The 14,940-nt window shown below is 58.1% G+C and overlaps 1 protein-coding gene across 1 annotated transcript in view; it reads left to right on the top strand.

Moving 5' to 3' along the window:
- OLFML2A (olfactomedin like 2A) overlaps positions 1 to 13,998 on the top strand; it is a 29,305-nt gene extending 15,307 nt beyond the window's left edge. The window contains exons 2-8 of the mRNA XM_039506878.1: positions 3,724 to 3,987; positions 5,474 to 5,581; positions 7,014 to 7,199; positions 7,732 to 7,996; positions 9,292 to 9,540; positions 10,043 to 10,228; positions 12,449 to 13,998. Coding sequence (XP_039362812.1) covers positions 3,724 to 3,987; positions 5,474 to 5,581; positions 7,014 to 7,199; positions 7,732 to 7,996; positions 9,292 to 9,540; positions 10,043 to 10,228; positions 12,449 to 13,050 — 1,860 coding nt within the window. The 3' untranslated portion in view covers positions 13,051 to 13,998. The remainder of the gene's footprint in view (positions 1 to 3,723; positions 3,988 to 5,473; positions 5,582 to 7,013; positions 7,200 to 7,731; positions 7,997 to 9,291; positions 9,541 to 10,042; positions 10,229 to 12,448) is intronic.
- The last annotated feature ends 942 nt before the right edge of the window (positions 13,999 to 14,940 follow it).

The raw sequence follows: 14,940 nt of genomic DNA on the forward strand, positions 1-14,940 counted from the left end.
TCCCTTTGGAGGTGGAGGCATTCTCCAGGACCCCTCGTGGGATCTACTGGGTGCTGAGCTCTTTTGAAAATATGGCCAGTAGTTTTTGTTCCTGCTGGCCCTACAGGCCTAGCCGTGGAAAAGGCACTTGGTTTCTGTTCTGTCTCGGGTATGCCAGCTCCCTGCTGCCTCCTGAGCCCTTACGGCTGGGCCCACGGTGTTCAGCAGAGGCGTTAGGTCAGTCGAGGCTCCACCACTCGGGCTGAGCCGGCAGCTGGGAATACCTGTCTGAAGCTGAGAGGCCACTGATGGGGGATAAATGTGGGGCACTGACATGCCATTTTTTCTGGATCACTGGCTTGAGCAGAACCAGTCTTTAAACATGGTCCTGTTGCACTGAATGCTTTAAAGCTAAACCGCCTCTGCCAGTGTCACACCTCATCAGCTAGCCAGTGAGAGCAGCAGCTTGTTCCACCTCCTACAGATCATTTGAGTAGCTTTTCCAGGCCAGTAATTGGAAGAAGCTTGAATGTGGCTGAGTAGGCCCCAAGCCCTGTGTGATTGGTGTGTGCGCACACATCACTCTCAATTGCTGGCACCAGCTCAGGTTTTCAGCCCGGGAGGCAAGACTGGAACCAAGGAAGGGGAGAGGGATCTGACAGAAAACAGAGGTCTGTGGACCCCGCATGCTCCTCAGAGAGGTGCCACATTGGAAGCCTTTGGAGTCTCCATTCCCATGCAAGTGGCAAGGGGGTGAGGAATGTGGAGGACACACAGTTTAGTGCTAATAATTAACAGGTGACGAATACTGAATGTCCATTTCCTAAAGCAAATTACAGACAGGGAACTGGGAGTAATGAGTTTCAGAGCTGGATCTCTCCAAAGGCAGTAATATCCCCTAATGTCTCTAAAACACCTGCTAACCCCCAAACCTCCCGAGTGCTTTACAAATCATATAGAATGGCAGAGATGCATACTGGAATCATTTTGCTCAACACTGAAATGCAGCCACCTCTGGGGTGAAACATAGCAGCTGTTCAGCGGCGCACAGTCCTACACTATAGGTTAGGACAGGAAGTGATGATGAATATTGTTTCCAATTGAAATAGCGGGGGAAATCAGAGAGAATCTGGCCAAAAAGTCTCTGAGATCTTCACTGAACAGAATCAGTCAGGACCTTGGCTGGAAGCAGTATGATCTTCGACTTCCTGCCTTAAACGGTAGCATGAAGCTGTTTGCTCTCAAACAGGAGCTGATTTCTATCCCAGTGGTGGTTGCATTTTAGTGGCAAATAAAGTTTCCTGTGTATAGTTGGTATTGGTTTAAATTTATCAAGGCTTTGGAATCATTCCATATGAAAAGTGCTACAGAAATGGAAGCTCAGTATCCTTGTATCTGGGAATGCAGGCGCTTTCTGCACATGCTGCCCAGTTAGCTTCACAGAAGTAGGTCAAATAAACGCTAACCACAAATTGCACACACAGCCGCAAGGGGTGGTGCTGTGTGGTTTTAACGGCTGAGACCCGTGGAGCTGGGACGCTGGGGCAGGTGGATTTCCCTGTCCGGGTCAGAGATGATGTGCCATGTTGTCAGCCAGGCTAAGCAGAGAGAGGGCCACATCTTGTGAGATCCAGGGCATCAGAGGAGATTAAAGGTCCTTGCTTTAGATCACGGTGTGTGGGAATCGTCTCTGTGACAGCCGCACACGTGCCCAGGATTACGCTGCGAGAAGCGACATCTGCTGGCCTGGGAACAAGAGGGGAGCATGGCCACAGCTAGTGAAGCAGAGTTGGCCAAAGCAAGGCCTTCAGAGCCCTACGTGCAGCCAAGGGCCACCCACCGGCTGTGGCTGTAGGGTAAGGACGAGCTGTCAAAGGCAGGAGTTCCCGCAATGCAGCGCGGCTCAGCCGTGGCTGAGACACAGGCAGGCTCTGGGGAGAGGGCACTGGCCTCTGATTCAGAAGGGGACGTACGTTTATATACCAATAGGTACAGCACTGGGAGGAGCTCGGGGTGCCAGTCTGAGCCCCCCATTCCCGCTGGCCTGGTGCACAGGGGGCATTTCACACACACGGCTCCTTCCTGGGAGATGACGAGACCTTCGTGCCCTAGAGCACAAACGTTTTTCCCCTTTCTCCAGAACAGCAGCTCGAGCCCCCGAAATGTACCAGATGTGCCGTGCCCAGCACCCGGCGGATGGGCAGCCAGGGACCAGAATGAACTGGCTTTTTGGAGACCCATAGAGAGTGGTTTGAAAAGAAACCCATTCAGACCGGCTCTTCTGGCCGGATGAGCCTCTCGGTGGCTTTTCTGAGAAGTATAAATGAGCTGCTTCCGCTGCGTGTGGGTTACTTCATGAGCCATTGGTTTAGGATTGCTGGACAGCAGCCCGAGTGCTTTTGCAGGGGATGCTTTATAAACACAAGGAATTGCTGCTGTCCTTAGTCCCTCATAAATAAAAACAAGCTGCTGCCAATGGCGGCCGGGAGCTGAGGGGCACCGGTGACCTGTGCTGGGCAGGAGGGCAGATTAGACGATCAGCTGGGGTCCCTTCTGGCCTTACACTCCCATCTCCTCTTCCTGCTTTCTGAACTCGCCCAGCAGTCCTCCCAGGCACTGCTTTGGGGCCTTTGAAACACCCCCAGCAGAGGAGATGGGGGAGGGGAATTAACCATTGACTCCTTGCTCAGAGCTTCCCAGCGGCTTATTTGCCAGTCTCCTAGGCTGGAGCCTCCAGGCAGGGACTCGGTATTTGTGTCTTGCGCAGAGCTGAGCAGCAATAGTGAATAATGCTCCTTAGCTCTGAGCAGCTGCCTAGGAACGAGTCCTCTCCGCCCTGCACAAGGCGGCTGTCGCTGACTGAGCAGGCGTCGGCCACCTCCCTAGGTCCTGCTCCTGAACATTCAGGGCCAAGGCTGGGGGTTCTGATGGAGCCTAAGGGTCTTAGGTGCCCAGATTGGGAGTTAGGCCACTTTGAAAATCCCTGTTCCTCACGCCCAGCAGGTGCCCTGATATCACTCAGAGGAGGAGGGCCCCACTCCCAGCCAGCCAGCCACCCTGGCATCTGTTGGAGGAGGAGAAAGGCCCTGGAGAGTGTCAGAAGGGGAAGGAGAGGTGCAAGCTCCCTTGTGCTCCTCTGCCCTCCCCCAACCCATCAGCGTTTAACAAATACAAGGAAAAGGGCTGAGCTGGGCAGGCGAGAGAAACGAACCGGCTCCCTGCACCCCGGGAACGGGCTGCGACAGAATGGGCATTCCAGTGAAGCCCACCTCCCAGAGAAGCCAGCTGGGGAAGGAGATTCTCTGCCCCGGGGTAACACGGGCCCCGGAATGGACCAGGGGTGGCTAGTCCGTTAGCTCAGGCTGTAGAGCTCGTACCTGGGCTCTAGAGGAGCCAGGGTCTGCCCTTGGCGATGGCCAAGGGGTTGGTTATGGCAACTCTTCCAGTAGGGGCTTTGGCCCTTCGTTCGTGCTTGTGGGTGGGGTCTTTAGGACTCCACGTTGGTGCACCAGAGAGCCGAGACTTTCCTGGGGGAGCCCCAGCCCGGGGACACGAGGGATATGCAGGGCACCTGGCTGCGGGGTGGCTCTGGTGGAAGGTGAACCCCAAAGGTGTTGGGACACTGGCAGGAATTCCCTCCTGACCCCTCCCGCAGTGTCCCCCATGCACCCCAGAGCCTAAGGTGTGACCCAGGACAGGCCAAGTCCCACCTGTCCTTACACACCACCTCTTGCCCTTGCCCAGGTGTTTGGCGACATGGACCAAGTGCGGATGACGTCCGAGGGCTCCGACTGCCGCTGCAAGTGCATCCTGCGGCCTCTCAGCAAGGATGCCTGCAGCCGCATCAAGGATGGCAGCATGCGGGTGGAGGATTTCTACACGGTGGAGACAGTGAGCTCGGGGGCCGACTGCAAGTGCTCCTGCACGGCCCCGCCCTCCTCGCTCAACCCCTGCGAGAACGAGTGGAAGATGGAGAAGCTGAAGAAGCAGGCGCCGGAGCTCTTCAAGGTACCTGGGCTCAGGCAGGTCTTGCACACCAGCCTCAGCCTCTGCCTCCGCCCCACGGCTCGCTCCCACACGCTGACCTGGTCCCTGAACGCTACGGTCGGCCCTGGGTGCATGGACGCATGAGCTGCAACCCCCTCCCTTGCACCATGCGTGTTTAACCCTTCGTACCCCAGCACCAGAGGCTGGTTCCAGCGCTCCTGCTCTAGAGGCTCATGCAGGGCCATGGTGAGAAAAGGCCATTACTTAGGAGGGCAGAAACCTGGGGGCTGGAAAGAAAAGAGACTGACTCCCGGTCCCAGCCAGAGCCATCATGGGCTGATTGCATCCGCAGACGGCACAAAGGGCCCTTCACGGCCCAGCCCCGCTGGGGCACGTCAGGCGGGAAGGGCTGGGCCATGTGGCATCAGTGAGGTCTGGGATGAGGGAGGGAGAGCCGACAGCTGGCCGTGACTCCACGGTGCAGGAATCCCTGCTCCCCAGAGACCAGACAGCAGGTTCTCCCAGCAGCGCTGACTCTGACAAGAGCAGATCTGTGCCTTCCCGGGAGGCTGCGGCTCTGTTGGCCTTTGTGCGTGAGAGACGGCGCAGGGTCGAGAGCTTCTGGTGGCTAAATGTCACCAGCTAACAATAGGCAGTGTGTGCCCTGCTCACTCCCTCCACGCAGCTGTGCAGGCTGCCGGCTCGGCCCGCCGGGCTCCACATCGAAGGGGTGGCCAGGGAGGAGCATGGGCTGCCCCGCATCCCATGGGCAAGGTCTGACAGACCAAGGCCAAAGAGGGTCCAGGCCGTAGGGTCACTCGGTGAGGGTCTGAGTCACCTCGGGCAGTTTCCAGGCTTGGGCTCATCCCCACCCAAGGATACATTTCACCTTTAATGCTTCCAGCTCCTAGGCAACTGCACTGCAAGGCACACGACTGATCCCAGCTCCTAGCGGGCCGAAGTACTATAGACTCATCGGAGTTAGTGCCTGTGGTGTCCCCTCCCTCTATCATTCCTCAGCCCACGTTTCCCCTTCCTTAAGTCTGCCTCGGTTCCGTAACGCTCGGGGGGGGGGGGCCTTTCCCTGGAGTGTGTGTATGTGGGCAGCGTGGGGGCACAGGGAGAGACAGAAAAGTGGCATGAAATTAAAATCAGGGTTGGAATTATTGGTAGTGAGAAATCCCAGAGGATATGGTAGCTGGGCATCATTCTCTCTCTGTGGGTTCCTGCACCAGGTTCGCATTCTACACTGCATCTCAGCCCCACAAAGCTGCTGCCTACCTATTTTGCATCTATGGCATCGTGTGCTGCGACCGTAGCAGTCCCGTGGTGCTCCCAACACTGAGTCCTGTTGCATTATATCATTCGGGTTGCTCTGCCCACTTGTGTGATTTTGATCTGCAGGAAGCCACGTTGAATTTTCCTTCCTTCTGGGGTCCCTGTTTACTGCAGCCCCCACTGTCACCTGCTGCTCTTGGAATTCAGCTTCAAGGTTTTTCCTTCACAGCTGCAGTCCATGGTTGACCTGCTGGAGGGAACGCTGTACAGCATGGATTTGATGAAGGTCCATTCATACATCAACAAAGTGGTCTCCCAGATGAATACTCTGGAGGAGGTAAGAGCGGACCCCGCGCACTGCAGTTTCGGAGCCATCCCAAAGCAGTGCAGCCAGATGAGCAAACACAAAAGCCAGCACCTGCTACTGCTGCCCAGCCACCACTCTGCCATGGGATGCAGAGACTGCTAGCAGGAAACGAGTGCTGATAACGTCCTTCCTCCGTGTCCTCTGGCTGGGGATGGAAACCTCCACTGAGGCCATTAGAACCACTGGAAGAGTTAACCCTCTCCTGGCCTCTCCTCACCGTTGCCAGGGCAGATGTGAGACAGCCAAGTTTCACTGTTTCATTGAGCTGCTGGCTACAGGCGCCTCACACTTCAGTTGTGCAGGCATCCGGGCTTTGGCCAGGGGGTGGGCTGAGAGGATCGTATTGACAGTCTGCACATGGGGATGAATCTGATCCTGCAAGACTGGCCCCTGCCCAGCACGGGTGTGTTGGGCCGTGCAGTGATTGTGAGAGCGTATCCTTTCCCAGGGCAGCTAAGGAGTTCATGGGAGTCGGCCCTTGCTCACCCGCCAGACTGAGCGAGGGCAGCTCACCCTTACCCTGGGCCCCGCCCAGCGCTGGTTCTGGTGGCTTGTGCATCAGCTGCTCTAAGCTCCCCGCACCTGGGCAGTGATGGGCCTTGCTGCGCTGTGACAGCCGGGCTGTGAGCGCTCCCAGTGGCTGAGGGCTGGCAGGCAGGGCTGGGGCAGCAGAGGTTGTAACCTGCCGTTGTGGCTCTGTCACCTGGAGAATCGGGGACCCTGGCTGTGCTGCCCCTCAGGCCAGTTCCTTACCTCCCCCCACTACCATGACCCATGGCGGGGAGGGAAATGGGCACTGCACCAACACGGGGAAATGTGGGTCCTGCCCTAGAGCTCACAGTGAAACTGACGCAAACACAGCCAAGGGCAGGGGAAGGGATAGGCACCAGGGTAACGACCCAGGTGGGGGTTGTGCTCTGCCTGGTCAATTACACAGGTTGGGGGCTATTATGGGTGTCGGGCGGGAGTGACTATGAGCAGGGAGTAAGAGAAAGGAATCGCCTACCTAGAGATCCTTCAGCTGCCTGCAGAAGTGATGCTTCCCAGTCACCGCCAGGCATCGCCTGAGCAGGTTAGCAGCGCTGGCTCCCTCTCCCAGCTGAGAGGCTGTTTGCACTGGGCCCTGGGCGCTGGGACTTGAGCAGGACAGTACTTCCCTGTCCAGCCTGTTCCCAGCCCCCTCCCAGAGCTGGGAATAGAACCCAGGAGTCCTAGTTCCCAGCCCCACCTGCCCCAGCCAGTAGACAGTGTTGTCATCCCCTGGAAGTGGGATAGGTTTCCTCCTTCCTTCATGCCCTTGGTTTATAGAGAAACGTGAAACCTTTTGCCTGAACCAAAGGATGATGGAAGCCCCATCAGGCTCAGCTACTCACGCCCTGTTCTCTTCCCGCCTCTTGCTCAGACCATCAAGACCAACCTGAGCAGGGAGAATGACTTCATGAAGGAGAGCGTCGTGCACCTGGCCAACCAGATGAAGCGCTATGAGAACTACTCCGACATCATGGTCAGCATCAAGAAAGAGATCTCCAACCTGGGCTACCAGCTGCTGCAGAAGGATGCTGCTGCCGTCCCCGAGAGCAAGGCCCAGGTAACTCCCTGCCCCCGTCACCGCGCGCACGCTCGCAGGTGCCAGCCTGGTCCCTTTGGCGCTGGCTGCAGAGCTGAGGGGGCCGCACTGGGCAGAGTGAGGGCCCAGAGGAGGTGCTGCGTTGCTGCGTTGTGGCACTGCCGGGGCGGCAGCACCTGTGCTAAATGATTAACTCCCTTTGGCCCATTGATAGAGTCAGTCAGGGCCCCCCAGGTCTGGACATGGGCCAAGCCCAGCGTGCAGTGGGCCTGTTGCATACTCTGGTCTCCCTTCCGTCCCGTCTTCGCTGCCCTGGCCGCTGCCATCTTGCAGGTAGTCTCTGTTCTGTTCAGAGTTCATCCCGTGCCCATCACCATGGTATCTGAGCCCCCTCAGAGCGGGACTCCTGCCGCCTGCGCTGCCTGGAGCCCCTCTCTTTGCAGCAGGTGCTTTGTGATCCCAGGCCATCGGCCCCGCTCGGTGCAAGAGCCTGGCCGGACACGGCACCACTGCTGCCCACAGAGGAGCCTCTGAGCCTGGCTCTGTCTCCTAGGACACGGCCAGGGGCAAAGGCAAGGAGGCGAGCAAGTATCCCAGCGCCCGCAAGAGCCTGGGGGACAAGGCAGCTGTGAGAGCCCCCAAGGAGAAGCTGCCGAAAATGGAGAAGCCCAAGAAGGAGGTTCTGAGGGTCAGACTGGGCGCATCGCAGCCCACCCCCAAGCCCAAGCCCTCTGTCCACCAGCAGACAGTGATCCGGGGCATCACCTACTATAAGGCTGCCAAGCAGGAGGAGGCCGAGGGCCTGGTCAGCAACCGAGGTAAGTGCCAGGCCCCTTGGAGTGGGCACAAGCACCTCAGCAGGCCCAGCGTGGCATGTGGCTGAGAGGACAGGACTGCGCTGGCCGGGGAGCCAGAGCGTGTACCTGGGAGGCCCTGGCAACCCATCCTCGGGGAGCTCAGACCCTTCCCCCCCAGTCCGCCATAGTGCCCCCCCCCGAGCCATCTGCATGGTCCCCCACTCCTGTGAGCACCCCGCCCCGTGTGCCCCCCGCTCTCTCCTGTGGGGCAGGGAAGTGCAGGGGGCCAGGCACTCAGCATTTACCTCTTGGGATTTGGCTTCAAGGCCTGGTCTCAGGGCACAGGAGAAAGTGAGTTCCAGCATTTGGGCACATCACAAAACCACCTCAGCGACCGAGACAGGCACGGGCTCGTCTCAAAGGGGACCCAGGGATGGGACAACAGGGGCTGCAGGTCTGGGCACCAGCAGAGCTGTGGATGGGTGGGTGAGGGCGAGGAGCCCAGGGCTGGGTTAGATGGGGGGCTGCAGGACAAGACCAAAATGCATCAGGAAAGCTGTGGGGAGCAACCCTACATTTAGTGGCATAAAAGGTTGAAAAGCAAATCCCACACTCAGCCACTGGGAAGTTTCCTGGCCTCCAGCCTCGGGGTAAATCCGTTCCCTGGACGCTGATCCTGTCCCCGCCCGCGCTGCACTCCCTGCTCCCCTCAAACACCGTGTTTGCACACTCAGTGGAGTGAGTGAGGGATTTCAGAAGGAAGCAGCCCCCATTTTTACACAGCTCCCGGGCAGGTTTGGGGCCCCGTGGGCCCAGCCCTTCTCTGAGCCCCACAGTGTTTTCCTAGGTCTGGGGCAGCTGGTTTAGTTTAATGAAGAAGGTAGAAAGGAGGGTGCATGTAGGTTAAATGCTGCAGAAATCCAACCTGGGGAGCCCAGGCCCTGCATCCTGGTTCCCCTGCCTTCCTGCTTGCCTCTGCCCCTCTGCCCCCCAGTGTGCTGTGGAAGCAAGACAGCGGGGGAGTAGGGGAGAGGCGGGACTCTTGGCATCTCCTCCCCTTCAAGGTCAGCTCCCAGCGGGGTGGGACATGGGCTGCCTCGGAGGGGGCAGGATGGGGTGGGCAAGGGAGGGAGTCAGATGCTCAGCGCAGGAGAGAGTAGGGACTGGGGGTGGGGTGGAGGAGGGGGGGAGACAGACTCCCCACAGCCCTGGCCTGTTCCTCAGCACAGCTCCCGGCCCACCCTCCTGGCACTCCCTGCCCGACAGCACCAAGCGGAGGAAGGGAACGGCAGTAAGGGCTCTGCTTCTTTCCTCAGAAAGCCCCGGGAAGGGGAGCCCTCGGATGGACCGACCGGAGGAGAGGAACCCCGAGTCCTATGCTGCTGCAGAGGCCCAGGGGAGAGTTGGCGAGCAGGCAGAGACCACCACCGCCCAGCCTCCCAGCACCACCCGGACCCCCAGCACCACCCGGACCCCCAGCACCACCACCCGGAGCCCACCGGTCACTGTCCTCTCCATGGGGGACAATGCTGAAGGCACCGAGGGGCTGGAAGCCACTAACCAAGGTGGGTTGGGGGCACCTCACAAGTCCCTCAGGTGGGCAAGTGGGGCCAGGCCCAGACTGCAGCTGGGGGACTTGCTCTGTGGACATGCCGCTACTGGCACGTAGCTGAGTGGGCCCTGGTGACACTGCTGGAGCTGTGGTCCCTCCGAGGCGGGGCTGAGGGGCCCTGGGAAGGTAGGGGGTGGGCAGGGAAGCCGTCCGTGCTGTAGCTGTCCTGTGGCTAGAGGGGCTCAGTCCCTGGGGCGGGCGGGCGGGCGGCAGGAAATCCAGTCACACGGTGAGGAGAAGGCAGCATCTCTGGACTTGGGGGCGCGGGGAGGCTCCTAGAAGCAGATGTTTTGAACCTCTGTCTGGCCCATTGAAACAAGGCGGCTGGCAGGATAAAGGGGGGAGGCTCTCCAAGGGGGGGGAAAGGTCTCCTTGAGGGTGGGCCTGACTGGCTGCTGTGGACGCTGGCTGGGGGAGCAGGGCATGGCAGTTAGCTGCTCTTGTTGGCTCGGCAGTGAAAGAAGTGCAGTGTGAGGGCACCATCGAGTCTGTGGAGCCCCCCGTGAAGCACCACAGCTACGGGCGTAACGAGGGGGCGTGGATGAAGGACCCCGCGGCCAGAGACGACAGGATCTACGTCACCAATTACTACTATGGCAACAACCTGGTGGAGTTCAGGAGCCTCGACAACTTTAAGCAAGGTGAGGTGCTCTGGGGACGCCTGCCGGGCGGGGGCTCCCCCACACAGCCCCAGAGCCGCAAGGAATGACGTACCCAGTTAGCCTCGCCTCCCCGATTACTCAGCACGTTGGAGGTTGGTTTGTTTTTTGGGGGTGGGGGATCGTGACTAGGGGATTCACACTGTGCTGCTTGGTTCTTAGAGCCTGGCTCTCACGCCGGTTTTATTCTGGTAGCACCCAGAGCCCCAGCCAAGTTCAGGTCCCTGCTGCGCTAGGTGCTGCACACCCCAGAGTGAGAGGCCGACCCTGCCCCAAAGAGCTCACAGCCTCGGTGGGCAAGACAGGGGAGTGAGGGCAGACAGAGCTGCAGAGACGGGGAGGGACTTGCACACGGTCATCCAGCAGGGCTGGGGCTAGCTCCAGCCGCTAGACGCTCGGCGCTGTTTCTGTCTCCTGATTGGATGAGTATAACTACTAATGGCGTGAGAATGTAAAATATGCTTCCCAAGGGTCCTTGCACTGGTGACTCTGCATGTGGGGTCCCCTGAAAACCCCAGTGCGAGGGCAGCTGCAGGGAGCGCACACAAAGAGGGCAAGGCTGAGCTGCAGTGAATTCATGTAGCACCTCTAATCACTCATGGGAGAATGGCTGACATGCTTCCCTCGCCCCCTGCTCGGGAGGGGCAGGGGTGGGCTGCGGGAGGGGAGCTGTCCTCACTTGTTCCCAAACTGCAGCTGGCCTGTGGTAGGGCTCAGCAGTAAGACTCGCAGAGCAGAGAGCACATCTGGAAACGTTAACTGTGCCCAGTGTATCGGATTCCTCTTCCCACTGATGGCGTCTGGATTGCTGCCACTCGACAGACCCCGCGTCCCCAGAGCTGCGTTTGCGTGCCAAGGCAGGCACCGAAACGCTTTTCCCATACAGCAGATGAAACCAGCCTAGGGAAGCTGATCAGGGTGACTGGCACGACTGCGCTGTTAGCAGCACAGGAGGGCAGAGCTGCCGGGAGCCATACACATGGTCTGCATGTTGAAACAAGATAAAAGAGAGACTGGTGCTTTCAAAAGTTCTGGGGCTTGGACAGGGCCTGGGAGACTGGAGCAGCGCCTGGGGAATCAGGCAGGGCCTGGCACCTGGATGTCGGGTTATACGAGTTCACTTGGCTGGGGGGTCCTGGGGAGAACGTCCCAGGAATGAGGCCTGGATGCTGCAGATATGTAGAGAAACGGGGCTGATTTCCCAGGGCTGAACATGAGAAGCAGCTCCCGTCCCATTGCAGGGCTGTGGTAGGAGCCGTACCAATGGGACTCAGTCTGAGCCCCGCACCTGCCCCAAACTGAACCCGGGGCTTTCATCAGCCCAGATCAACGCAGGAAGAGACTCTCGGGTGTGGCTCTTTAGCTCACCTTGTGACCCCTCAGAAAGTCCCAGCCTTCCCACCCTGTTATCCATCCCCCACCTATCCTGGGGCTTCTCTGAGCCCAGCCTCCAGACTGTCCATGTTCATCCAGCACGGATGTGGCCCAGGATGAGAAACACCAACAGACCCAGACTCTTTCCGAGCCTGCCCAGGGCTAGAGTCAATAGCCAGAGGGAATCTCTCCCATTAGGACCATGGGAATCACCATCCTGGGTCAGAGCAGAGCCACCTGGCCCACCTGCCCAGAAGGTCTCTCCTTAGCACCAGGCAGCAAGTGGTGAGTCTGCCTGTAGCAGGACTTACCGCCCTTATCAATGCTGCACAGCTCACAACCCCAAACACGAGATTCTTCCGGCTTGAACAGAAGCTGGTTTATTCTCTTCCCAGGGTTAGTGCCTGTTAGGCAGGCGGGAACTTGTGCTGGAACTTTGCCAGCGGGTTTATGGGCTTTGGTTTATAGAGTGCTCTGGCCGGGTCTGGAACTGCCTCGGTAAAAGCAGTTTGCTCTCCCTAGAATCCTTTTCTAGTCACCCTCTGCTGAGCAGCAGCAGCTAGTCACATCCTCAGTCCCTGCTTCCATTTCTGCCTGCTGGCCCAGCCCAGGCAGGGCTGGTGCACACAGAAGCATGTAGACAGGTGGGTGCAGGTTGGCACCTCAGGCCTGTCTGGTAGGAGCAGTCAGCTGGCAGTGCAGAAAATGAGTGTGCAGAAGAGGCCAGTGGGATGTGGGGGAGGGAATGTGGCCAGTGGGAGGTAAGGAGCCATTCCTGGCTCAGGTGCCTAGTCTTTGTGCCTTAAAGAGCTTTCACTTTCACCACAGGTCGTTGGAGCAACCTGTACAAGCTCCCTTACAACTGGATCGGGACCGGCCACGTGGTCTACCAGGGGGCGTTTTACTACAACCGCGCCTTCACCAAGAACATCATCAAGTACGACCTGAAGCAGCGCTTCGTGGCTGCCTGGGCCCTGCTTCATGACGTGATGTACGAGGACACCACACCCTGGAAGTGGAGGGGCCACTCGGACATCGACTTTGCAGTGGACGAGAGCGGACTGTGGGTCATTTACCCCTCAGTGGACTATGACTACTCCCAGCTGGAGGTGATCGTCCTGAGCAAGCTGGACCCCAGCGACCTCTCCGTGAAGAAGGAAACCACCTGGAAGACGAGCCTCAAGCGCAATTCCTATGGGAACTGCTTCATCGTCTGTGGCATCCTGTATGCCGTGGATGTGTACAACCAGAAGGATGGGCAGATCTCCTATGCCTACGACACCCACACGGATACTGAGGCCAACCTCAAGCTGCCCTTCCTCAACGAGTACTCCTTCACCACGCAGATCGACTACAACCCCAAGGAGAAGGTCCTCTATGCCTGGGACAACGGCCACCAAGTGACCTACAGGCTGCACTTTGTGGTCTGAGCAGCGGGCCGTGTGTCTCGGCATATGTTGGTCCTACCCCATTGAGCACTTCTAGCTGTGTGTCCAGGGGCAAGGCGCCTCCGTGTGCCTCACACCTCTTCTGTACTTGGGCTGCAAACAAATCCACACACTCGCCCACCCACTGCCACGGACCTTTGACAGCCTTTGCGAGTCAGTCGTTGCCGGAAAACAGGCAAACTGGCCTGGTGCAGCCAGGCCTTGGCCAGGATCAGTGCCTTGCAGGAGAAGACCTCGGTGCTGCCCCAGCACTGGATCCAAAGAGCTCTCCAACCAGCCAAATCTCATTCCCCTCCTACAATCAGCCTTAGCCATTCTCCCTGGATCCTCCAGAGCCAGGTGGTAGCTGGGGGAAGGTGCAAATGGGATCTCTCCCTAGGTTTCTAACACCAGCCATTTGCTCAGCATCTTGGGCTCAGCTTTCCACCCTTCTTGTCCAAGTCCAGTGCTAAAGTATTGCGCCTGCAGATTTTACATGGTGGGTGGAGGTAACAGAGACGTCGTTTCCCTACATTCCAGCCCTAGCTTGGAGGCTGGGGGAAGAATTCCCCATACACCCTCCACCAGAAGCACAGCCATGGTGGTATTAATTCACTCAGTCCCCACAAAGCATTGGAGCCAGTCTCCTCCATCACCAACCGATGGCTTTAAGCCCTTTTCATTCAATGGTCAGCGTGTTTCAGCCTCCTAGATTCATTCCTGAAAGTCACCTCAGCATTTGCTGAAATCGCTCGTCTCATGTAACCACACCTAAGTGGCCAGGGGATCTCTTTCTGTAAGTCCTGGTGCTGACACCAGGGATAGGAACTTTGCTGGCAACTGGGTGCCAGTGCATTTCCAGGCTGGTCCGCATAAGGCAAGGTCTTATTTAAATGATCAGCCATCCGGCCGCTGATCTATGCTCTGCATTGGCTCCTGTAAATAGTGACCCCGTGTATTCCTGTACGAAGCTGTAGCTTGTGGTGCCGATTGCCAGATTTTGGAGCGTTGTTGCTCCCTTCTCCACGTCTGTCCACTGCCCCAGCCAGTGTGGGGTGAGCAGAGCTCTCATTGCATGTAAATCTGGAAGGGACTGAGCTATCTCTGAGTGTCCAGCGGGGGGGAGGGGTTTGCTCTGGCTCTGCACTGCAGCTGTAACCCCAGAGGGTTGAACATCTTGGGTTGCTAGCAAGAGTTAGGATCCTTTTCCTGTATTCCCCTTTCTGCTGCCAGTTGCTTTGTTACATTCACAGGGTGAGCAGCACCTGCTGCAGCCCTCCAAGCAGAAATGCAGGCGCCGTGTCTCAGAGTGGCTTGGTGACATGGGCATCCTGCCCCATGCCCAGAGCACTTGCCATGAAGCCTGCATGGTGCCCACTCTGCCCAGAGCCTGCCACATTCAAAGTATTTCATGTGCATAAAATTTGCAACATCAGCATTCTTTGTAGCAGGACATCCCCTGGGGTCCCACTGTTTCCCTTCCCCTTCCAGGGTCTAAGTCTTGGTTACCTTCCCTCAATCCTGTCTGAGAATGGCTAGATATATGGTCCACTCCAGAGCCCAGCAACAGCTGGTGGTCAGCCCCTGGTGACATGGCTGCCTGCAGTAGAGACCCCAAAGGGGAATGAAAGACACAGCAGATAATTAGATGAATTCGGCTACTGGAGCAGAAGAATCTCAAAGCTAGAGACTAGCCCAAACCAGCTGTCCAGCACTTCACCCAGCGAGCAGACTGGCAGCACCCCCAACCAATTAAACTTCCTAGAAGCATTCCATCCTCAGACCTAGCTGTCACTGGCCCAGGGCAGAGCCTTTGCGGACGTTGGGTAAGAGCTGGCTTTGCCAACCTGGCCTTTCAGGGTCTTGCATACAGCACTGTGCTCCCTGCCCCCT

This window comes from Mauremys reevesii, linkage group 19, assembly GCF_016161935.1.
Source record: "Mauremys reevesii isolate NIE-2019 linkage group 19, ASM1616193v1, whole genome shotgun sequence".
NCBI lineage: Eukaryota > Metazoa > Chordata > Testudines > Geoemydidae > Mauremys > Mauremys reevesii.